Source organism: Oculina patagonica, chromosome 9 (assembly GCF_052425735.1).
Source record: "Oculina patagonica isolate OP01 chromosome 9, crgOcupat, whole genome shotgun sequence".
NCBI lineage: Eukaryota > Metazoa > Cnidaria > Anthozoa > Scleractinia > Oculinidae > Oculina > Oculina patagonica.
The window spans coordinates 19,221,872-19,245,768 of record NC_135766.1 but is presented as its reverse complement, the minus strand read 5'-3'; the positions used below and the strand labels follow the sequence as shown (position 1 = coordinate 19,245,768).

General features: G+C 39.5%; 1 protein-coding gene across 2 annotated transcripts; it reads left to right on the top strand.

Annotated features, from left to right (window-relative positions):
* Window positions 1-1,099: 1,099 nt before the first annotated feature.
* On the top strand, window positions 1,100-23,526 carry LOC144666329 (protein argonaute-2-like). Of its 2 annotated transcripts, none has more exons than XM_078527730.1 (19): window positions 1,100-1,243; window positions 1,357-1,643; window positions 2,628-2,681; window positions 5,614-5,881; window positions 8,832-8,969; window positions 11,553-11,727; window positions 13,057-13,240; window positions 14,278-14,400; window positions 14,506-14,533; window positions 14,658-14,860; window positions 15,332-15,419; window positions 16,488-16,647; window positions 17,571-17,661; window positions 18,707-18,775; window positions 19,107-19,232; window positions 20,039-20,173; window positions 20,616-20,717; window positions 21,668-21,867; window positions 22,757-23,526. In XM_078527730.1, exons 1-19 carry the CDS (start codon window positions 1,225-1,227, stop codon window positions 22,869-22,871), a joined length of 2,565 nt encoding a protein of 854 aa, XP_078383856.1. In that variant the 5' UTR covers window positions 1,100-1,224; the 3' UTR covers window positions 22,872-23,526. The 2 variants fall into 2 exon arrangements, with proteins under 2 accessions (XP_078383856.1, XP_078383855.1); XM_078527729.1 differs by having other exon boundaries at window positions 22,754-23,526.
* Window positions 23,527-23,897: the final 371 nt, after the last annotated feature.

Here is a 23,897-nt window from a genome sequence, read left to right as displayed (position 1 = left end):
AATAAATTTCACAGTATCATCAACCGTCGGAATGTTTATATCAGCTGATGATTTCCTCGACTCCGTACCTCGACACTATGACTCCAATTCCTCTGGATTCTAACTTTTCTATCTGCCGTCTTCCTGTTCCATTCCTTGTTTCTTGATGTCCTCCGACAATTGTAGCAAGGATTGCTGTACAGCTCTTTCGAACGCCAAACTCAAATGTCGTATCTTCTTTCAAATGTTCAAATTCGCTTTCTTCTCGTCTAAGTCAGCCCCAGCCTTCCCCTTTCTTTTACTGAGCAGGCGCAGACGAACATTTATGCAGTGGGCATGCGCTACCGGATGTCGTGGATTTTACGACATCCGGTAGTCAGTGTTACCAGATCCCTTCGTTTCGCCGACCACGTGACCAAAAGAAACGGAAGGCTCTGGGAACGAGAATGAATGCATGTCGATTTTTCTATTAAGGTGATTCCACTGAAATAGAAGGAGTATTAAACATTTTCTGAAACTTGGTCCAGGTTACAATTATGTTATGAGCATTAAAAAAATGAAATAAAAAATGGGGGTTACCGCGCTAGTTTTTGTGTAAAATGGATGGGCATTTTAGTAAATATACGACCCGCGAGATATATATTAGGAATCCTAGTTATCTAAATGGGGATCGCTATTGTTTCCAGAAAAAAATCATTTTGCATTAAAGAACTAGTCTAGTTCAACAAAAAGGACTTTTATCTTATATTAAAAACTATTCTTATTGTACAGGAATTAAGATAATGAAAGAAATTTAAGATTTTGCTCCGTGCGCACGTTAACGGCACTACCTAAAAACGTGTTTTTTTACGGCATTAAAATTAAAATATCTCAATGTAGAATTTTAAACTTTTTTTTAAATCGCGATATATTGTAGACAACAGTTTGACATTTAAATTAATGCATTAAAAAATGGGGGTCACCGTGCTCGTTCAAGAGGAAACGACCATTTATTTCCCTACCGAGCTTAGCCTGAAGGGAATCTCGTAGTGTTCTGTGTGCGCGCGCGCTCGTGCGCGCGCTAAATGACGCGAAAACTTATGCGCAGAAAGGATGCGCAATGCAATACCGCGGAATCACCTTAAAAATGGCGAAAATGCACATTGTTGATGTCACTGGTATTTAGCACAAGCAGTTTCTACCGTTTTCGATCGGATCTCATAAACCCATGTAACAGAACAGAGAGAATCGTTTGTGATCTCAACAATGGCGTCGAACAATCCAGGTTTCTTTTTGTTCTAATATTAGTAGCAGAGAAGTTTAATTCACATCTTTCTGTTTCAGATCAACATATAGTAACAGCTTTTGATGTTTTTTCCCGTTTTTCTATGTTTACAGCAAATCGCGTCGGTGGAGACTTCGCTCCTCCTAAAAGGCCCAATTTTGGTTCTATGGGAAGAGCGATCAATCTGAGAACAAACTTCTTTCGAGTTCGCCTTCCCAAAGGAGATATTCACCACTATGATCTGAGTATATCGCCTGATAAATGTCCGCGAAGGGTCAATCGGGATGTCGTGGAAGCCATGGTTAGCACTTATCACAAAGTTTTTGGGGGACAAAGGCCTGTCTTTGATGGAAGAAAGAATCTTTACAGCAGTAAAGCATTACCGATCGGTCGAAAACCCGTAAGTTCTAGTTCCAATCCAGGAAAAAACAAGGCTGTTTTGTCTTGCGATCATTTAAAATTCATTATTTATACATGTAAGAACTGTCATAAGGCCTTATGTTTTGAAAAGTTGTTCACTTCCACTTTGTTGAGCATCATGTGTAGCTAGATTTTATCAACAGTAGTACAAAAAAATAACATATATAGATCAACATATCTTCATCATGTACCTCGAGCAAAACTGTATGTTGCTTCAAATATATGTAAGCTTACAAGCTAAGTGTAGTGTGATATGATAATTAGGTTTATGGACAGCCAATGGCCGTTTTATACTAGAGATGCATATTCCATCTGGGGAAACTAAAGTTAGGCAAGTGTTTTAGTATACCTCCATTTATGCATTTGGGCACAATTCAAGATGGATTAAAATCTATTTCGAAACCAACTACAGCAGCTGTACCTGCTTTTGTGCTTCTTGAATAATAAATAATTGTTGCAGTTTTCGATAACATGGGAACTCTGAAGTTCAAATTAAGCCAACTAACAATTGCGGTTTTTGCCGCCGCCAATCATAGTACAGTAGTGACAGCCAACGAACCTTTAAAATAGAAACAAATAAAATGGGTTGAAATCTACCAATCACAACTGACAGACATGACCTTCTAACTCAGTTGAAGTGAACTTCTGTTTCCTGAGAGGTCCACTAAAATGATTGACGGCAGCAAAAAGCATAAACTGTAGTTTGAGTTTTGAATTTTAGAGTTCGCATGTTTTTGAAACTGCAATATTTATAAATTAAAAAAAGAGACAAACTTGACTGAGAAGGATTATGCATACAGTGAATTAAGACTGTATATTGAAGAGCATTGTGAGTTTTTATTTTTCATTATAAGTTATTTTTGTTTCCCTTAGCAGTGCATGCATAAATTACAGTCCATAGCTTGGGCGACCTATGATAATTTGTACATTATTTTGATTGACTGTCTGAATGTACATTTTTTAGGTTGATTTTGAGGTGACACTTCCAACTGAAAACAGCAAGGATAAAACATTCAAAGTAAGTATAAGTAATAACCCCTATTAGATATGTAATAAAAGATAACTGTAAAATAAACTTCATGTACTTGTGTACCTTATAAGGTCAATGTAAGTTTTTGCTGTAATGAACATTATTAATAATAACTTTTAATAATGATGATGACAATGATGATAATTTAAAATATAAAAATGGTTTAAACAGATCTAAAAATATAAAAGGATACCGTAAAAACCCGCAGATAAGCCGCACCTTTTTCCAAAAATTTTCGCTCGAGATCGGGGGTGCGGCTTATCTGCGGGAACATTCGGAAAAGGTGCCGTAAATTTTCGTGAACTGACACTAATGTATGGAAAATTATGTAAATTAATATAACATAAAATTACAAGAGAGTACTGGTCATTGCTTTTGCAAGTTTGACAGCTCCTATACTGTTTGCAGTGTCGACAATGGCCTATATCTTTAACAGTAATATTGATACTTTACGAGCGAGAAAATACCACGAGTATGGCCTATTGTTTCTTTCTCATTTTGCACTTTGATAGAAAATTTGTCGAACTCATTACAAAGCTCTCTTCATGCAACGAGTTTATCTCCAATAGATGGCTCCCAAATCTCTTTATTTTGTCGATATGATAGCCACGAAACCCGAACGCCTCCATCGCCATCTTGTTTTGCTTGTTCGTTCTCGCCCTAGTCCCATATTTTGCGTCCGATCAAATGCCTGGTTACTAAGCTACGAACGTTCGGCAAACGCAAGTTCTTGTGTCACACAAAAATCTATGGAAAAACTGCGTTGAATGAAGAAATACCTCAACAAATGCCAGAAAAAGGTCACCCATAATATGTCAAAGTTGGTTTTCATTATATTAAAGAGCTCAAATTATGGGTAAGACTGAAGTATTTTCTGTTTCAATGTTCAGTTAGTTTACGTTCGATGAAGAAGACTTCCTAAAGATTCAACTTTGGATTTTTGATTCGACTTTGGATTTCCTGTGATTTACTTTCAAAAAACTTTTTTTCCAACATTTGAGTTGTTAAACTCAGGGTGCGGCTTATCTGCGGGTGCGGCTTATCCGCGGATGTTTACGGTACTCTAAATTTTCGATCGTCTTCTTCAGAGAATGATGGATTTTGCAAGGTTCGCAGAATTCTAATAAGTTGCATTGACGTTATTGTTTGTTGCCCCCCTGGGGAGCAACTAGCGATGCGTAAACCCTTGGGAAGAGCGCTCTTTTGTTTATAGTGTTTTTTGTCGAGGAAAGAATGTAAAGACTCCAGAAACAATCTTTTGTTCTTGCTGCTTACACCTGTTTCAAGAATTTCGGCGTAACTTGGATGTATGTCGTGGCCGATTTCTGCATGATGTTTAAACGCGGAGTTGATATTTCTGTTTGTTCCGGATTTCCTGGACACCAACAACACTGTTAATGAGGATGGTAGGATCGAAGTGGGTGTATACCACAAGACCACACATACAAGCAATAGACTTCCATTCACACAGCCCAGCGCAAAGCAAGAGAGCTGTCGTTAAGACTCTAATGGACCGAGCTAAGTGCATATTTCCATCAAAACCGTGCAAAGACAAAACGAGAAACAACGCGTTATTAATGACTTAAAAGCTAACGGTTATCCTGAGAGCTTCATCAAGTCAGCTGGCGAATCAAACAAAACAAACACGCAACCAAGAACCCAGGAGAATCCGAAGGCATACACGTCCATCCCGTATGTGAAAGGAGTGTTGGAGCGCTTTCGATGGATTTTGAGCCACGAAAACATCAAGACAGCGTTTAAACCAGTACGAACGTTAGGAGATATCTTCAAAAAGCCCAAGGACCGACCGAATAAAGAGCGGTTGAAAGGAATTGTATACAAAGTGACTTGCAGGACATGCTCATTTGCATACCTTGGGGAAAGCAAAAGAAGCTGGAAATCACGAGGGGCCGAACACAAGCCCGGAACAAACGGAAATATCAACTCTGCGATTAAACATCATGCAGAAATCGGACACGACATACATACAAGTTACGCCGAAATTCTTGAAACAGGTGTAAGCAGCAAGAACAAAAGACTGTTTCTGGAGTCTTTACATTCTTTCCTCAACAAAAACACTATAAACCCTTCCCAAGGGTTTACGCATCGCTAGTTGCTCCCCAGGGGGGAACGAACAATAACGTCAATGCAACTTATTAGAATTCTGCGAACCTTGCAAAATCCATCATTCTCTGAAGAAGACCGCAGAAGGCGATCGAAAATTTAGAGTATCCTTTTATATTTTTAGATCTGTTTAAACCATTTTTATATTTGAAGCTATGACCACAGATCGCTCCAACAATTTTAAATGATGATAATGATAATGTATACTTAATTATCCCCTCCCCCAATGGTGGTAGGTGGTTGCCCTGGTGCAGCACCCATCAGAGAGTAATACAAGAATATAAAATCACCCCTCCTCCCATGAAAATACATGTACATGTAGGGAGCTAAAAAAAATTTGAGCTAGCGATTTACAACAGAATAAAAATTAGGTTATAATTAATATTGTGTTATTTCAGAAAATTTCCATCAAATGCATGGAAGTTTTTTTTTGGTTCACACTCCCCATAGGAAGTTCAGGTTTAGCATTCCTTTTAGCCACTTTGGCTAGTGAAAAACTCGGAAGCGTCAACAGTTCTTGATAGAAATCAATATTTCTAACAATCACTAGCCAATAAACCAGTGAGTTAACCCAAACTGATTGGCCCTTCAGGATAAATAAAGTTTTTTATTATTTTCTTTCTAAGGTTAGTCCTGCAAAAAACAGTTGGAGTTATCAGGGTTAAGAAATATTGGGGTGGATTGAATATTCAATATTCAGTCTACAGTACAGTGCAAATTAAACTTATCTAATCAGAAACTGTAACACGTCTATGCATTCTTATGTTTAGATGTAAATTGTAAATACATTTTGCAGGTGACAGTCAAATGGGTTGCACAAGTAAGCTTGTTTGCGTTGGAGCAGGCATTAGAAGGAAAGCACAACCAGATTCCATTTGAGACCATCCAGGCTCTAGATGTGGTGTTGAGACACTTACCATCCATGAAGTATACCCCTGTGGGGAGATCTTTTTTCTCGCCTCCAGATGGCTATTACCACCCCCTGGAGAGTGGGCGTGAGGTCTGGTTTGGCTTTCATCAGAGTGTGCGGCCATCACAGTGGAAAATGATGCTGAATATTGATGGTTAGTGAAAATTAACTTACAGTAGAATCCCGGTAACTCAAACTCTGAAGGGAAACAAAAAACAGTTAGAGTTATTGGGGTAAGAGTTATTGGGGTCAATTGAATACCGTAAAATTCCGGTTATAAGCCCCCCCCCCCGGTTATAAGCCCATCTAGTACTTGGAAACAAAAAAACCATCCGATTACAAGCCCTCTCGGATATAGCCCCCCCCCCCCCCCCCCTGAGGGCTAAATGTTGCTTTATCATGGGTTTTTAAATTATAAACGTATTTCGATCAACACTCCCGTGGCTCGTTTTGAAACGTTTCTTTTATTCCGCTTATAAGCCTTCCCAGATATAAGCTCCTCCGTTTATAAGCCCACCCAACACCCCTTACGAAGTTGTATAAGCCCAGGGTTTATAACCAGAATTTTACGGTATTCAATATTCAGTAAACAGTACAACACAAATTAAATTTAACTCATCAGAAACTGCAACACGACTATACATTCTTATGCTAAGATCTGACTATCAAATACCCGTATGTGATCTGTTTGCTGCACTTATTAAAATTAAACTGCTGCACATAGTGTTACTTTTAGTGTTAAAATCTGACAAGAAGAGCTAATGGGAAATTTCATTGGGCATTTGACAGTGGTGAGTTGCAAGAACCAGAATTCTAGTCATTGGGGTTAATTTTGATCAAGGAAAACACAATTTAGTTCCACTTAGTGGGGGAGTTCCAGTTATCCGAGATTAAGTTACCGGGGCTCTACTTTATTGTGAAGCAACTTGAAAAAAAAAAAATGTACCCAATAGAAGAAAGGGTTCAGTGGAATTCAAACACACAACAGTGTGTGCAGTAAATTTTTTATCACTTGTGAAGTTGCGAAGAGTGCAGCTTCTTGTCATGCCCACCGCATGATTGTTATCAAACGTGAAGTTTAGCAGACCGTAATGTTCAGCAACTTTCACACTCAAAATGTTCACCATAAACGTTGAGAATGGACGAAACTTTACACTAGAAGTGATTCAAGTGAACCTGCAAATACATATCCACACAGATCACGTATCAATTTTTCGTTAGAAGTCTCTATATCCAATCCTTCCGCCATTTCGAAACCGGCATGTGTTGAACTTTTGGCACGAAAGTTGCTGTTGCAGTATGCCAAACTTCAATGTTTGATGACGGAACCACAGGCAGACCACCCTATGTGTTCGTGGTTAATAATTGTTGACATAAGGTTACGTTGAAATCAATGGCGCATATAGAAGATATATAGAGAAACATTACGTCGGCTTCGATTTACTACAAAATATAAAATTTACTCTAAATGATTCAATAAAAGTTAAGATGAAATGCTGAATATGTCTTGTGTCGTGTTTTTTTGCCGCCCCGAGCCCTCTAAGACGTTTATTTTGCGAGATCATTTAGCGACCGTTAGAAGAGAGAGAGAAGAGAGAACAAGGCAGGCAGCTTTACCGCCGGCGGTCGCGACCTTGTCTAATTCAAGCTGGAACTGACGCTAAACCATCAAAATTCTCGCCTCGAAAACACCGGCATCCGATCGACTAGATATTTCTCTGTCCTTGTGCCGAATTAGAGCTCCACACTTCCAATATTTTTCGAGTAAAGCGATCCCGAAGTCTCAAAAGTAGCTTTCTCCATATGATCAGTGCAAAATTCTGGATCAAAGGAATTTGAAACATGCGAATAACAAAAGGAAATTTGACACATCTGTCAAACATCAAACGCACGTGCCCTAATTTTCTTTTGTTATTTTATTTGATGTTTGACAGATGTGTCAAATTTCCTTTTGTTATTCGCATGTTTCAAATTCCTTTGATCCAGAATTTTGCACTGATCATATGGAGAAAGCTACTTTTGAGACTTCGGGATCGCTTTACTCGAAAAATATTGGAAGTGTGGAGCTCTAATTCGGCACAAGGACAGAGAAATATCTAGTCGATCGGATGCCGGTGTTTTCGAGGCGAGAATTTTGATGGTTTAGCGTCAGTTCCAGCTTGAATTAGACAAGGTCGCGACCGCCGGCGGTAAAGCTGCCTGCCTTGTTCTCTCTTCTCTCTCTTCTAACGGTCGCTAAATGATCTCGCAAAATAAACGTCTTAGAGGGCTCGGGGCGGCAAAAAAACACGACACAAGACATATTCAGCATTTCATCTTAACTTTTATTGAATCATTTAGAGTAAATTTTATATTTTGTAGTAAATCGAAGCCGACGTAATGTTTCTCTATATATCTTCTATATGCGCCATTGATTTCAACATGACCTTATGTCAACAATTATTAACCACGAACACATAGGGTGGTCTGCCTGTGATGTCAACAATTATTAACCACGAACACATAGGGTGGTCTGCCTGTGACGGAACATGTCACATTTAATACCCAAATTACTAGATCATGTTTCGGCAGGGAGTGTTCACGCTTAGATGCAAGCATTGTTATCACAGGCGGCCCAGGCTCTCTCGTTAATTATTTGCAACGGTCGTTGTCGGTTCGACTCAAGCGATCGAAAAATATGCTTCATAAATTGACGAATTTGAGATCTTTCGTTCCTAAATTACAATAAACTGTAAGCCATATAAATAAAGATCACTTACCTATTGTTGTTTGTCTGTTATTGTGTGATTTTGAGGGGTTTTGGGACGTTTATTCCTCACTAGCCGCTGACGCCCCCTAATACCAAAACCCCTCAAAATCACACAATAACAGACAAACAACAATAGGTAAGTGATCTTTATTTATATGGCTTACAGTTTATTGTAATTTAGGAACGAAAGATCTCAAATTCGTCAATTTATGAAGCATATTTTTCGATCGCTTGAGTCGAACCGACAACGACCGTTGCAAATAATTAACGAGAGAGCCTGGGCCGCCTGTGTTGTTATCGTTCTTGTTCTGAGTTATATTTTGAACTAAGGCTGTTTTGTCTCACTTGATTATAGTGTCAGCGACAGCATTTTATAAGTGTCAACCTGTAGTCGAGTTTATGTGCGAGGTTCTTCGCAAACAACAACAGGAACTCCACCAGGGAAGACCACTGAATGATGCCGAACGACTGAAGTTTACAAGGGAGATAAAAGGTATTGGTGAACAGTATGTGTATCTAAGTTGACGGAAAGGAAGTGAACATGTAAATAAGTAGGTGAAGTCTGTATTCGAGCCAAGTGGCCCATCAGTCCAGAGCTTATCCCGGTTTCCGTAGCATGAAGCGAATAGGAGTATTTCTACTCCCTCCTGGATGGGATGCTAGTCCATCCCAGGGTTACCCCCAATGGTAAATTTGCCGGCTCGATCTTGTACGTGTATGGTATTATTGCTGCAAAGCCTTAGCGTAGCAGCAGAACTATTTTTGACTGTCCGCGCGGGGCCTGGGCGCTTTATACATTGTATAGGCGCAGGCGGTGTTGGTCACGACTCGCAAAGCATGCCGGAAGAAATTTTCAATTGCACTTATTATCGTCTGATCGCCGATCTGTAAACATCTCCTCGCGGTGCGAAGATATTCTAATGCTGAAAGAAATATCGGAGGAAATCCATATCAAATCTTTCGCGAGCCTAGTAGCACCTATAGATGATCGTAGATGCGTATTGCTGGATTCATAAAGGCAACATTTTACGGCGGAACAACTCATATTTTGGATTCGAAACATCGCGGTTCGTCGACTATTGGGAATATTATTCGATTCTAGCACGTTTGTGATCGAAGTAAACGGGCTAAAATTGAACTTATCTTTGGCGCTTTGCTTTTCAGAAATGTTGAGTAATGAATGAAGTGCGTCGATGTACTGCCACTGCTGGCCAACGCAGTTCGCCCTATCGTGGTTTTTGATGGATTTTCGCTGAGTTGTTTTACTTGGAGGGCCCAACGGCCGTTTTGATCTATATGCCGAGTATCGGCCAAACAAAATGATGATATAAACACTTTATATTCGTCTTCTTGAATAGAAAGGTGAAACAAATGTATATTTCTAGTTCTTCGAGCGAGTTGCGCGAAGGATAAGTGGAACACATGTATATTTATCGTTCTATTAAAGCGTGCTGCGCGAAGGATAAGTGGAGTACATGCATATTTTTCATTGTTTATCTTGCGCGAAGGATAAGTGGAATACGTGTATATTTTTCGTTCTTAATTAAAGCGAGTGCGCGAAGTATAAGTGGAATACATGCAAATTTCTCGTTCTTACTAAAGCGTCTTGCGAGAAGCCGATAAAAAGTGTAATACATGTGTAAAGCATGTTGAACGAAGGATAATTATTCGTCGACTGCGGGACTGCGGGAGCATTATAGTTCAACTGCCTGTGGCTGGGCAATCGCTCCGACATGCCGAATATCGGCCAAACAAAAGGATGATATAAACACTACAATAACAAAAATGGCAAGTGAACATTAAAATATAAATACACATGAACGGGAGTACCAAATTAAGCCCTTGTACTGTAAGAACATCGACAGAAATCACACCATCAACTCCCGCAAAATGCCGCGAAATGGAAGAGAACTGAGTGACATATCGAGGAAAATACCCCAACTTCAAGTCCAAATTTGACCGTTAAAACGGCGGGGCCCGCCCGGGCCCACCGTACTTTTCTTAAAGTTCAACCATCGAACTTAAGTTCTATGCAAAAATAATCCACAGTACTGATCCTTGTTTGTCAAGAAATGGGCAAATGTTCATCGACGTCGAACGCTTGCGCCAAACAACCCTTTACCATATAGCATGATTTCAATCGACTAGTTTTGAGAGAAAAATCGCTTCCCTTAATTCAGAACTTGACAGATGACTGGCCTAGGTATTATTCTTCCAGCTCCAATAAAATAATCTGTAACAACCGTTAAAGTTTCGCCGGAATCGCACGAAAAAGATGAGACCTTCTTAAAATCCCGCGACAAAATTGTCCGCCATTGCTTCCACCAAGGTGACAAATGATTGGTCGAAAAAAGTCACGTGAACCGTGTCCAACACCGCCTGTACATGCAGTATGTATGATCAGCGGCATGTAAAATGTGGAAGCTGCGTTTGTCGTTTGCGATGTCCTTTTCGCTAAAGAGCAAGAAGTTAAATTTTTAAACGCTGCCGCTTGCGCTTCTGTTCAGTACTTTGTAAATGCTTCCCAAGAAACCTCTCTTGACCAAGATGGTCAAGTAAAGTGCCGGAGAAACGGTCTTTTCATCCCTTATGCGCCATCTCTGATGAATAACGAATTTACGAGGCCTTCTTATAATTCGCTTTCATAATTATCCTTTACTAAGTTAATTTAAGGAAAAAAATGCTTTCTGTGCCTTAAGCGCGAAATATGTACAGCAAAAACACTTCGAAGATGATTTGCGAAGGCTCCACGAAAACGTTTTCATAATGACCGCGCGCTAGAATGAAACGAGCTTTGAGCTTTTTGACGTCATAAATTGATGTTTCTGATGGCTTTGCGATCGAATTGCACGTGCTATGTTTTTTTACTTTGCTTCCTTTTCTCAATGTCACTAGCATTTCACCCGCTGAGAAAAATCATATCTTTCACATCTGAAAATGTGAAAATCCGAAACATTCCTATGACCTCTTCCGTTCCGCTCCTACTATTATAATTATTTTTCTTATAACTCACTTCGCAGCACTTTACTTGCTATCAGCAACTCCTAGTTAATAAAAGAATTATTTCTTTTACCAGGCTTGAAAGTAGAGATCACCCACTGTGGTACTATGAAGAGAAAATATCGGGTAATCAACGTCACAAAACTGCCAGCACAAACTCTGAAGTTTCCTCTCAAAGAGATGGACACAGGGCAAACCCGTGAGATCACAGTTGCACGGTATTTTCAAGAAAAGCACACAAGACAACTGCAGTAAGTTCCACGTGCAAAAAAACCTAATCACATTGTTATTGAGCAGATTTGTTGCAATTTCCCCCATTACGTGTATATAATGCTTTTCAGTCCAATCATTCAAATTATATACAAAATATTTATATTAATATATTAGAGATTAAATAAATTTAAGCCCCCCCCCCCCCCCCCCATGTAACTTCCAGAATATTTTAGCAACCACAAACTTATAGGATGTATAGTATGTCCGAACATCTTTCTTTTGGAATACGTCATGTGGGATGATGACGTCACATCACGTGACAATTACATCATGATGTCAAAACTTCCGCCATCTTGGATTTCAAAACTTTTCCAAAATGCCAGAAAACCACCCAAAATTACTGCAAAGTACACAAAATCAATAAAACTGTACTTAAAACCGTTAAAAGGTAAAAATTAATTGCGTTAAAGTTAATTTTCATTAATAGAAACAAGAAAATTACAAATTTGGGAAAACATGCCTGTCAAAATGCTGTTGCCATGGTGATGTCAAGTTCCTGACACAACAACCTATCCAAACAAATTGTTCCCAAATAAATTTTAGATAAACTCGCGTAAGTTTGGCGTGATTGAATCTTGAAAAAGTTATTAGCGGTTAAAGTCAGCGCGGGCCTCAAAAGCCCCCCCCCCCCCCCCCCCCCCCCCGCCTGGTCTGAATAGGGTTAAAAATACCGAAATCGTAGTCAGGCACGATTTTAAAAATTGTAAAAAATTGTTGTCACTGACTAGAATTTAAATCAGTTTAACATAAATGCCGCCCACAAACCCGTAAAGACTGTCGGTTCAATCCTACAAAAAACCTTTAGACAAGTTTGATGAAGATCTGTCGACTGGAGTTGTTTACAAAATCAGCTGTAAAGATTGTGAGAAAGTTTATATTGGACAAACATCAAGCGCACTAAGTTCCAGAACAAGAGAACACAAAAGAGCTGTTTTCACAGGTGACAAAAACTCCCTGTTGGCACAGCATTGCGCGCAAACTAATCAGATTTTGATTTCGACGATGTCGAGATTGTGGACCGCTGTTCTCAGTGTCACACAGACTGTTTTTAGAAGCATGGCATTCCATCTGTGAACCCAACTCGACCAACGGTCACGTGCACATTCGTGAGAAGAACAAAATTCTGACCAATCCCTAGTGGATTCTCGCCTTCCTAAAAACATCTAATTTACATCTGGACGCCATTTGGACTTTTGCTGAAGAAAGTTACCCTATTTTAAACCGAAATGTCCACTTTTAAATTTTAGTCAGTGACAACAATTTTTAACTATTTTTAACTGTTTTTTATGTATTTTCTTTTCGTGCAGGTTTCCTCATCTACCCTGTCTTCAGGTGGGACAGGAACAGAAACACACATACCTTCCCTTAGAAGTATGTAACCTTGTTGCTGGTCAGCGATGCATAAAGAAGCTGTCAGATTTACAGACGTCGAAGATGATCCGGGCCACTGCAAAGAAAGCACCTGATAGAGAACAGGAAATTGTGAACCTGGTGAGCAGTGATACAATTGTTGTGACAGTGGAACCCCGATATAACGATCCTCGATATAACGATATTCCCGATATAACGATGAATATTCTTTGTCCCAGCAAAAGTTACAGTAAAATGTATGGGACGGAACCCCGATATAACGATCTTCGATATAACGATATTCCCGATATAACGATGAGAGTTTAGCCGACCGAACGTAAAATCTTCCCGATATAACGATAATTTATTATCAGTACACAGTTACACTTATTATTTGCAAAACATCGAATTTAATGCAATAACGTGACGGTAATCGAGTCATCTCTAACGTTTCTAAAAACAGCTTTGTATGATGATATACGAAAATGATACTGTGTTCTAAGCCTTCTTATCAAAATTATTTTCTTTATCCTCCTCTAATATGCAGTAAAAAGTACTTGTTAGGTTTACCCCGATATAACGATATTTTCGGTTATTTTACGACCATTTCGTTATATCGGGAGTTTCGATATAACGATTCTTCGATATAACGATATTATTTTACTGCTCCCTTGGCATATCGTTATATCGGGGTTCCACTGTATTCTAAAAAAAGAAAGAAAAAATAGAGAAAAAATAGACCAGGGCTAATATACTTCGTACGTAGTATAGGTATTACTTGGCTTCACACTAGAGCTCTTAAGTATAATCTAAGTGCAGTTAAAACCTACTTAAGTGTGAAGGGCTTGAACTTTACTTGGTGACCATAGAAAATTCAGTCGTAATTCAAAGAAGCCGAAGTACGCCGCCAAGTATGGTCTACACCACACTTGAGAACGCACTGACCAATAGGAAATGGAAGCCAAATGAAAGTGGCGTGCAGCGTTGTCACGATTGACAGCTTGTACCTCAAGTAATATACTTTGTCATTATGTGTGAAGCCAAGTTCACTTGAGTCAAGTGCTTAATTGAAACTAAGCTTCTAGTGCTTGTTTCAGTGTTAAAGTCTGTTATAGTCAGTGCCATATAACACACTTAAGTTTTTTCTGTTGAAAACATTTTTTAAAACACGATTTTAGGTCCGAAAAGCTGACTTCAACAACGACCAATATGTCAACGACTTCGGGATTTCAATAAACGACAAAATGGTTGAACTACAAGGTCGTGTTCTCCAGGCTCCGAAGTTGCAGTATGGTGGAAAGGTAAGCTAAATTTGCATGTTCTGTACTTTTGATTTTGATTTAATCCTTAGTGATAATACCGCATTTAATTGACGTATGTACGTTATATTTGTTATTACTCTTCAGGATAAGCAAAAGATATCTCCAAGACAAGGTAAGATCAAATACGCTGTTCTTGTATGAACGAATGAGCGAGCGAGTGGGTGGGTGATCGAACGAACGAACGGACGGACTGTTTCTAAGTTTCTTTCTCTTCTTGTATAACTGGTAAATTTCAGGTGCCTGGGATATGCGAGGAAAACAACTATTTCACGGCATCGAGATTAAAGCCTGGGCAATTGCCTGCTTTGTGAACCCTCAAGATTGCAATGACAGAACGTTAAAGAACTTCGCTCGTCAACTGATGAAGATCAGCGGCGAGACTGGAATGCCGATCACATCAGAGCCTTGCTTCTGTAAATACGCCAAGAGAGCCGTGGATGTAAGTTGATCAATGTCAAAATTCTCCTCGCTATCTTCATACTTTTTCTATGATTATATTTGCGAGAATTTAGTTTTTGGTCAGGACTTTCCCGAGATGGTTAGATCATTCAATTATTATAACATGCTTAGCGAAATTTGCTACCTGAAGGTTACAGAATTTAGCTGTTAATAACTCCTGAGGTTCAATATGTTCAAAGCTCCATACCGTACATGGTTGTCACATTTAAAGAAAAAAGCCAGGTTTCTTTCTTTCGTGAAAGCTGATGGTACCCTATTGTTTCGCAAAGTCCCTTCAAAATATAAATCAAGCAATTTTGAAACGCTAATTAAAATTTCTTGCATTAACAAGCCCCCTCTTCCCACCACGAAAAAAAAATTAAAAATTAATCCCGCCAAAAAGTGTAGCTGAAGGCGTATTGCGGAAATTTTAGCGGTTGATACTGACTACTGTTTTGTTTCATCTCGTTAGGTCGAGCCAATGTTCAAACATTTGATGTCGACGTATAGCAATTTACAACTCATCATTCTTGTTCTACCGGGCAAGACTCCTGTTTATGGTATGTCTAGTTGAACAATACTTTCACAAGTTTCCTGTAGCACACAGGCTTCCCAAGCGCAAAAGTCGTCTTTTTGATGTGTTTTTTTTTAAGAGCCCTTCGGGCGGCCGACTCTACATACGTGGTGTATGCGACAGCTTGTGTATATAGAGAAATGTATAGGAAAATCACGGATTCTCAAAAATCGGGTAAATAACTATCTATTTTGAAATAAAGTTTGTCTACCTCAAATGTGTCGCTTACTTGTGTCTTGTGCCGAATTTGAAGCCATTCCGACGCCATTTAGCGAAGTTATTCGAAGTCGTTGTCGAATGGCTTTAAATTCGGGACAAGACACAAGTAAGCGACACATTTGAGGTAGACAAACTTTATTTCAAAATAGATAGTTATTTACCCGATTTTAGAAAATCCGTGATTTTCCCATACATTTATCTATATACACAAGCTGTCGCATACACCACGTATGTAGAGTCGGCCGCCCGAAGGGCTCTTAAAAAAACACATCAAAAAGACGACTTTTGCGCTTGGGAAGCCTGTGTGTAGCACAGATGTAGATGGCCGAGAGGCGTCCGAAGGTTCATGTGCGCGACTCCTACGGAGAGAAGTTAAACGACTTTATTTTTGAGTAATTTGTATCACAGTTTAATTATAATTTCTCCCAGTATTAAACTATTGTTACTAAGAAACTTGTTTGCGTTCAGATCTTGGCAAAGTAAACGTCTTGGGAAAAGGAAACAAATTTACATTTGAAAAAAAAAACAAATGCCTTAAACACCAGTAGAGCGCTTGAAACGTATTTCGTCGGTAAAAAAAATTAATTATTTTACGTCATGCGTCATTTCACAACAAAAACAGTTCGATTTTTTCCCCTGGCGTAAAAAAATTGACACCAAAAATACTTTATTTAGCAACAAATGCGCCTACCTTACATTACCTTGCAGCCTACGTTTAGCATGGTAGCGCTATACCGCGCAGCTTTCCCCCCAAAAAAGCAACAACAGCAAAAACTATATTTTACTGGCTTAATGAATTTTCTTATATTGTGGTGTTTTAACATTCACCTCACAGCTGAAGTCAAACGTGTCGGTGATACAATGTTGGGTATTGCCACACAATGTGTGCAAGCAAAGAATGTCATGAAGTCACAAGCACAAACCTTGTCCAATCTCTGTCTCAAAATAAACGCCAAGCTTGGTGGAATAAACAGCATTCTGGCTCCAGATGTTCGGTAAGAATATGAAACATGTACCTTGCAAACACAATCCCTTTTCAGATTTGAAAGTTCGAACCACCTTGTACGTACGGCATAATGAATAGTACCACATGAAAGTACTGCTCAATAGCCTCCATTTGAATGGTCACACACTAGGGTTTTATCCACAGACTTAAGAGTAAAACTACCTTGTACAACGTAATAAACAATACTACATGAAAGTACTGCTCGATAGCTTTCTTATAAATGGTTACACACTAGGGTTTTATCCACAGACTTAAAAGTTAGAACTACATTGTACAACATAATAAAACAGTACCTCATGAAAGTACTGCACGGTAGCATTCATTTGAGTGGTCACACACGAGGGTTTCATCCACAGCCTTAAAAGTTAAAACTACATTGTACAACATAATAAAACAGTACCTCATGAAAGTACTGCACGGTAGCATTCATTTGAGTGGTCACACACTAGGGTTTCATCCACAGCCTTAAAAGTTAGAACTATATGAAGTGAAAACTTTTTGAATCTGGGTAATAAAGGTTATACTTAATAGAGCAGTTTTCAATTGAGTGTCGTAAAATCAAAAGCAAAGTAATTACTCTGGCCAAGAATACAGACAATCCAGTGAACCAATCGAAACTCGAAGAAAATACATGTAGCTGGCACGAAGCGCAGAAAAACGTGCGCAAGCGAGACACGATTGGTGTTTCGTTTTAGTTATGATTGGCTGGAAAGTGGCGCGAAATTTTTTTAACCAATCACTAAGCTTCGTAATGTAAAACCAAAGCTTAAGCAAATTACTTATGACACTGAAAGTGAAAACGCTCCAACACGGCATTGTATAAAACTCCGTTTCCCTTCGTAGATTTCACTTAGCAAATTAATTAAAATCACTTTATGTTGATGAGTTTTTATTGTTTTTCCATCTTGACAGACTGCCTGTGTTCCGTGAGCCTGTCATATTTCTGGGAGCTGACGTGACACATCCAGCTGCTGGCGACGATAAACGACCATCGATTGCTGCTGTAAGCTGTTTGTTTCATTTGATTAGGCTTGTAACAAAATTGCAGTCATTGGCCGTTTTCACACTAGTGACGGACAAATCGTCTGAGACGGACAAGTCGTCTAAGGCCCGGGCCAAACGTCGAACTTCACATGAGTCGAAACTAATGGAAATGACCAAAAACAATAGGTTTTGCTCATTTGCTTTGGGTTCGATTCATGTGAAGTTCGACGTTTGGCCTGGCCCTTAGTGTGAAAACGGTACGGACACGATTTTGGACGTGTAAATCGTCTGAATTTGTCCGTCGATTTGGCCGTCTGGGAAGACGATTTTTTGACGACGACTTGGTCGTCTGGACGGACAAGTCCTCTAAAAGCCGTCTTAACCTCACACTAGACGAACAAATCGTCAGACGACTCGTCGTCTGGACGATTTGTCGGTCGTCTAATGTGAAAACGGCCACTGTTTGGTACGCAGACGTCTATTTGGCACGTCACGCCATCTTGCCTTCTCGACTTGACGAACCAAAAAGAGCGTCTGCGTAGAAGTGTCAGATAGGCTTTTATTCTGGTCGTCACGCAATAGTTGGGGTGAACACCCTAAAAACCGGTCACGGAAGCGAAAGAGAAATTGAACTTGAAGCGCGGGAAAAATGGAGAAAGCAAATAAATGGTTTGTTTAGATTTCTTATCTGATTGGCTGAGGAGATGGGACTTTGATTTGATTGGTTAGGTTAAGATGGCAAAGGATAGCAAGAAACAGGGGAAAATATTACTGTATTTTATACCATGCCATAGAAAATACAGCCAATCAGAATACAGGAAAGCCGTTGTATATTCGACGGTATTCAACCCAACCTCCCCATAGTGTGCTCGATATTATTCTCGACGACATTTAGTAAGCGTAATTTCTATGGCATGATATAAAATAGTTACACAACACTTTCTCGTGGTATACTATGGAATATCCCACTTGTCACTTGTATTTTTTGGTCTACAGAGAAAATACAAGTGACTCGTGGGATATACCACTCGAAAGCGTTGTATAACTAGTATGTGTCTTTTTAGGTTGTTGGCAGTATGGACGCTCATCCCAGCCGATACTGTGCTTCAGTGCGTGTTCAGACTCATCGACAGGTACGAAATAGTAATTTAAAAAAAACTTTGACAGAGTGGTAACAAATGTATCTGATGACTATTGTACAACCAACCAACGTTATTTTATGTACAGCTGGCGAATCACAACAAACACAATGAAACAATGAGCCAATCAGAACTAGAAACAAAAGCGTACAACCAATGCTAAGGGCAGGAAAACTTGCACTAGGCGCCAAGCCCGGGAAAGACAAAAAAAAAACTGAATGCTCTATTTACTATTCGGAGCTCTAGAAACTGTTAAAAGATATGTTTTTGTACTTGGGTTGTGTCGCGCATAACCGGGCTTTCGCGTTTCTATTAATTTTTATAGGAAATCATCGCCGAATTAGCAGCCATGGTTCGTGAGCTGTTGATTCAGTTTTATCGTTCGACCAGACACAAGCCAGTGAGGATTATTTTCTACCGAGATGGAGTCAGCGAAGGCCAGTTTAGACAGGTGAGCAAGTCAGTTTATAAGATGATATGTTGTGGTTTAAATTTATCTTTGGTTTAAATTATTTCAAGCCAGTTTGATTTTTAACTTTCCTTGTCTTATACTCATTATCATAATCTGTAACAAAAGGAAATAAAATTCTAACTGGTTAGAAAAAAAAAATTTAAACAAAGATAAATGTAAACCACAACAGATTAGCCAAACGACAAATCGGTCGGGAGCGAAGAGAGGCGGGTTTATTCGCAGGCTAACAACAGATAGATTCCCCTCCCACGGCGGCGGCGGCGGCGGCTGTGGGTGGGTGGGTGGGGGATTGTTTGTTGGTGTTTGTTGGGAGGGGTGGGGGGAATTACATATGAAAGGGACGGGAATGCTCATCGTCTTACTTAAAGGTATATATTACGGAGTTTGGTCTCACTTTTGGTATTCATTCAGGACAGACGGCCAATATTTTTAGCCATCAAGGTCTTGTTCAAGGTTGCACACGAAGAAATAAAAAAACACTGTCATGCCGTGTTAGCGGTCTAGAGTCTAGACCAATCTGGTATGAACCACGTCCAGTTTGGTCTCCTTTGGGTTTTTTTTTTTTAAATTTTCCTGACGTGCATCTTCGTCCCTTTTAAATGAGAGCCCCCTACCCCCCACCCGCCCGGATGATGGCTTTGCATCTAAAGTAATCTAACAAAACACCTCCCTCTCTGTGAGCAATCATCTGGACCCCCAAAATTCCGATAACACGTAACAGTAAGTAATTTGTCATGCATTGCATTGGAACTAAAATCCTGTTGTTGTATGTTGTTTGTCACTAGGTCCTTTGCCACGAACTGAAGGCGATCCGTGAGGCGTGCATCAAGCTGGAGGTTGGGTACCAGCCTGGAATCACATTCGTTGTCGTACAAAAGCGACATCATACAAGATTCTTCTGCCAAGAGAAAGGAGACATGGTATGATGGGTTCTCTAAAAAACGTTCTGCATTTTAAGCTTGTTTGAGTTCATACTAAGCATGTTTTATTTTACTCGCTATGAAACGTAATGTTTGCAAAGAAATTACTTCAATCTATGGATCTAAATGACAAATCCATAGCTTCATTGCGACCAAATCTGTCTCCCGGACGTTATAATTGAAAGTTACAAGCAAAGAAGATTAACTTTGACAACTGTTCGGCCCAACAATATTTCCAAAACCCACATCGCAATCCGTTTCAATCTTCGTCGCTTTTGGCCATCCGTACCTTCTTTTGTATTTGGTGTTTTATTGAAATGTCCCTTCACTGTTTAAAGAGGTTATTTTTTTATTTCAACGAATTTGATGGTCATTTCCCATGCTAAATTTAGCTTAAATCCGTGATTCAATCCCTTTTAAGTTTCCTATTTTTCTTATATAGTGTGGGCAAAGTGGCAATGTACCTCCTGGTACCACTGTTGATGTCGGCATAACACACCCCACTGAGTTTGATTTCTACCTGTGCAGTCACGCTGGCATTCAGGTAAGGACAAACAATAGTCGGTAAAAATTTATAAAAACAAAAAACAGTGATTAGGTACTGGTGTATTGTAATGATTGAAGACAGCGGCTTCTTGTTGTATAGCGCCCTCTCCCTAGACTAATGTTCACCTCATGGGGGAAGTCCCCAATAGTCCTTTGTTTCGCAAAGTTCCTAAAGGGCTGGCCGTGTCTTTGATACGTTAAGTGTCAAGGTTTTTTCTCGAACGAGGTAATGTTTGAAGATGAATATATGCATATTTTCGCGCCATGCAAATGAATGAATCGTTTGATTACGCGGTAGTGCAGCAACTCTCATTAGCTTGTATTTCTACTAGTCCTCTAGCGTAGCAGTTGTTATTTTTGATTACGAGACTAATTAACATTATTTACCCAGAATTAACAAAAGAAACAGTAGACTGTATGTTAAGTGCCTTGCCTTATCTATTTTGCTAATCAACAACTTGAAGTTGAAAAGAGTAAATTATCCGCCATAGCGAACTTGGAAAGCTGATGTTTCGAGCGTTTGCCCTTTGTTTTTTTTTTTGTTTTTTTGCTGCGACGAAGGTCTGACGCTCGAAACGTCGGCTTTTGAAGTTCGCTTAGGCGGATAATTTACCTTAATCCAGTCCGGGGAATAAGTTCCGGTTTTGGCAAATCTTCGTTGAAGCACTTGAAGAATTTCCGAATTATTTCATCCAATCAAAACCTAGCGCGATCGCTCACGAGTACTTCGAAAGCAATCGCGCGTACAAATTCTTCATGTTGCTTAGCAACTTCTGGGACGAAAACCGCAGGCTCATTCACTTCTCGGAGAATTGATGTCGCCATCAACTGGCACTTGTTCCCCCTACTATATCGACTTCTACTTGATTTAATCAATTGAGTGTTTCAATTACCCGCTGACTCAGCATATTTTCTTTGGAAGCTAATTGCCAATATTTTCTACTGTAGGGAACCAGCCGCCCCTCGCATTACCACGTGTTGTGGGACGACAACAACTTTAAAGCAGACGAGCTTCAGGCCCTGACGTACCAGTTGTGTCACACTTATGTAAGGTGCACAAGATCTGTGTCTATACCAGCCCCAGCGTATTATGCGCATCTGGTGGCGTTCAGAGCGAGGTTCCACTTGATAGAAAGAGAACGAGAAAGGTAGGAGATTAGAACGTTCACACATTTGGTTTAACACGTTTGAAATGAAAGCACTATTTGAAGTCCAAATTTTTTATGTGTTGGACTTTGCTGGGGTTGGGAGGGGCGGGGGACGGGAAAGAGACTGCTTAAAAGGTCCCGTTTGTTTCCAGATCTAACTGCTTAGGGTCGAGCCCTGGCCTGGTTGTGTTCCTGGGGCAAGACCCTTAAAACTGTCAGTGCCTCTCTCCACCCAGACTCCGGTTTCAAAGTATAGAGGACGCTATCCACCGGATAAACCACTGTCCAGCAGATAGCGTAGTTTGTTTTGCCTACTGGTCAGCAACTTAACCGGCGGATAGCGTTACCCGTTGAACAATTGAGCCCAGGCGTATAAATGGGTACAGAAAACCTGTAGGGGAAACCAGACAGAATGCCGGACAGGGTGGGCGGAGGCTCCTTTCAGGGGAGCAACGGAAAGCAAGATAGGCTCCGATTGTTGTGCGCCACAAGGCTGGGCTGGTTATGACTTTGCCTGTTAGAGAACTTGTATTTAATTCGAATTCTCTTTTTTTTTTCCTGTTCTTTTTTTCCACTTACCAAAAAGTGGAACCTTCGTGAGCGTGAGATATCCCGCTTATTAGGAGAAGTTTGAAATGTCGTCTCCTGTGCATTGGGTGTGTTTTTACGCCAAACGGGAGGTGTCCGCTTGCAGAGGCTCCACTGAAAAGCATTTTTCCTTTGTGTTTTGATTTGTAAAATCTTCTTTACTGTGAGAGTAAATTGTCAAGAAGACAGGTCTTGCCTGCATTTAAACCCAATCTTCTTGATCTAAAATCCAACCTGCTGACCATTTGATCAACGTGTCTCTCGCAGGAAATTTTGACATAACATTTTTTTTCCTTAGTAGTCATGACAACGGTTCATCATGCAGCGGTGGTCATGGAGATGACAGAAGTCCTCAGATCCTGGCCAAAGCTGTTCAAGTTCACCCTGAGATGTTGAAAGGGATGTACTTTGCTTGAGGACACATCGTGTGATCAACATGAAGACATACACGAAACTATTTTAGCTTATTTATATAACGTGAAGAAGTGGTGTAGTATTTTCTTCTTTTTTTTTTTTTTTTTTTTTTTTTTGATTTGTTTTTCTCCAAGTTTTAAAATGAAAATAAAATTTTGACTTAAAGACAAAGATTCGAAAAAAGTTCAGCTTAACATATCTTTCTTTGTCACCGATTGGATACAGGCTCCTAGAAAACCTTTTGAATTCTAGATTTGTAAGGAAAACTTAAATGTAGACATTGATTATCTCGATACGACTATAAAGACCTAAATTTAACAATATATAAACTAATCTGATGAATAAATTTTAAATGTAGATTTAAAATCAGAAATTCTTACAGTAGATATACGAGGGTCAAACTACTCGTGTTTTTAACTTTTAGAATTGTATAGAGTACAATTTGTCTAATGCTATAGCACTGTTGAGAAGTAACGTGTTAGCAGAAACAAAATATATACATAGCAACAACTGACAAAGTGGATAATTAAATGAAAGACAGTAATCACTGTATAATAATCACTTAGTATTACAATACTGAATTTTATGGTGCTTCGGTAAATTATTCGTAGAACTTTTCTTAGTACTTTATATCCAGTCGTCGCTTCTCATTGTAAGCAATTCACACGTAAGAGAAAATAAATTGAATATCGCCAAATATGTGTTGAGTGACTATATATAACACGCGCTATCTGAAAAAATAGCTCCTAAGTAAAGGGGAAGCTGAGTGCATGCATTGTTTAGAGTCTCCACTCGGGTGTGTAAACAGGGTTGTAGAAAATTATTGAAACAACTTTACAATACACTTAGTGCTGAACCATACAGAAGTCAACTCGTTTGTCAGTCAGCTTCTTATTGGGTAATACCTACACGCCGAAGGATGTAAATTAATTAAAGGTTATCCGCGTATCATGCTCTGGTAATAAACGCTAGAGCGCGCGTGCGAAACGATACTTCGCACGCGCTCAAGGCTTTGAGACAAACAAAAT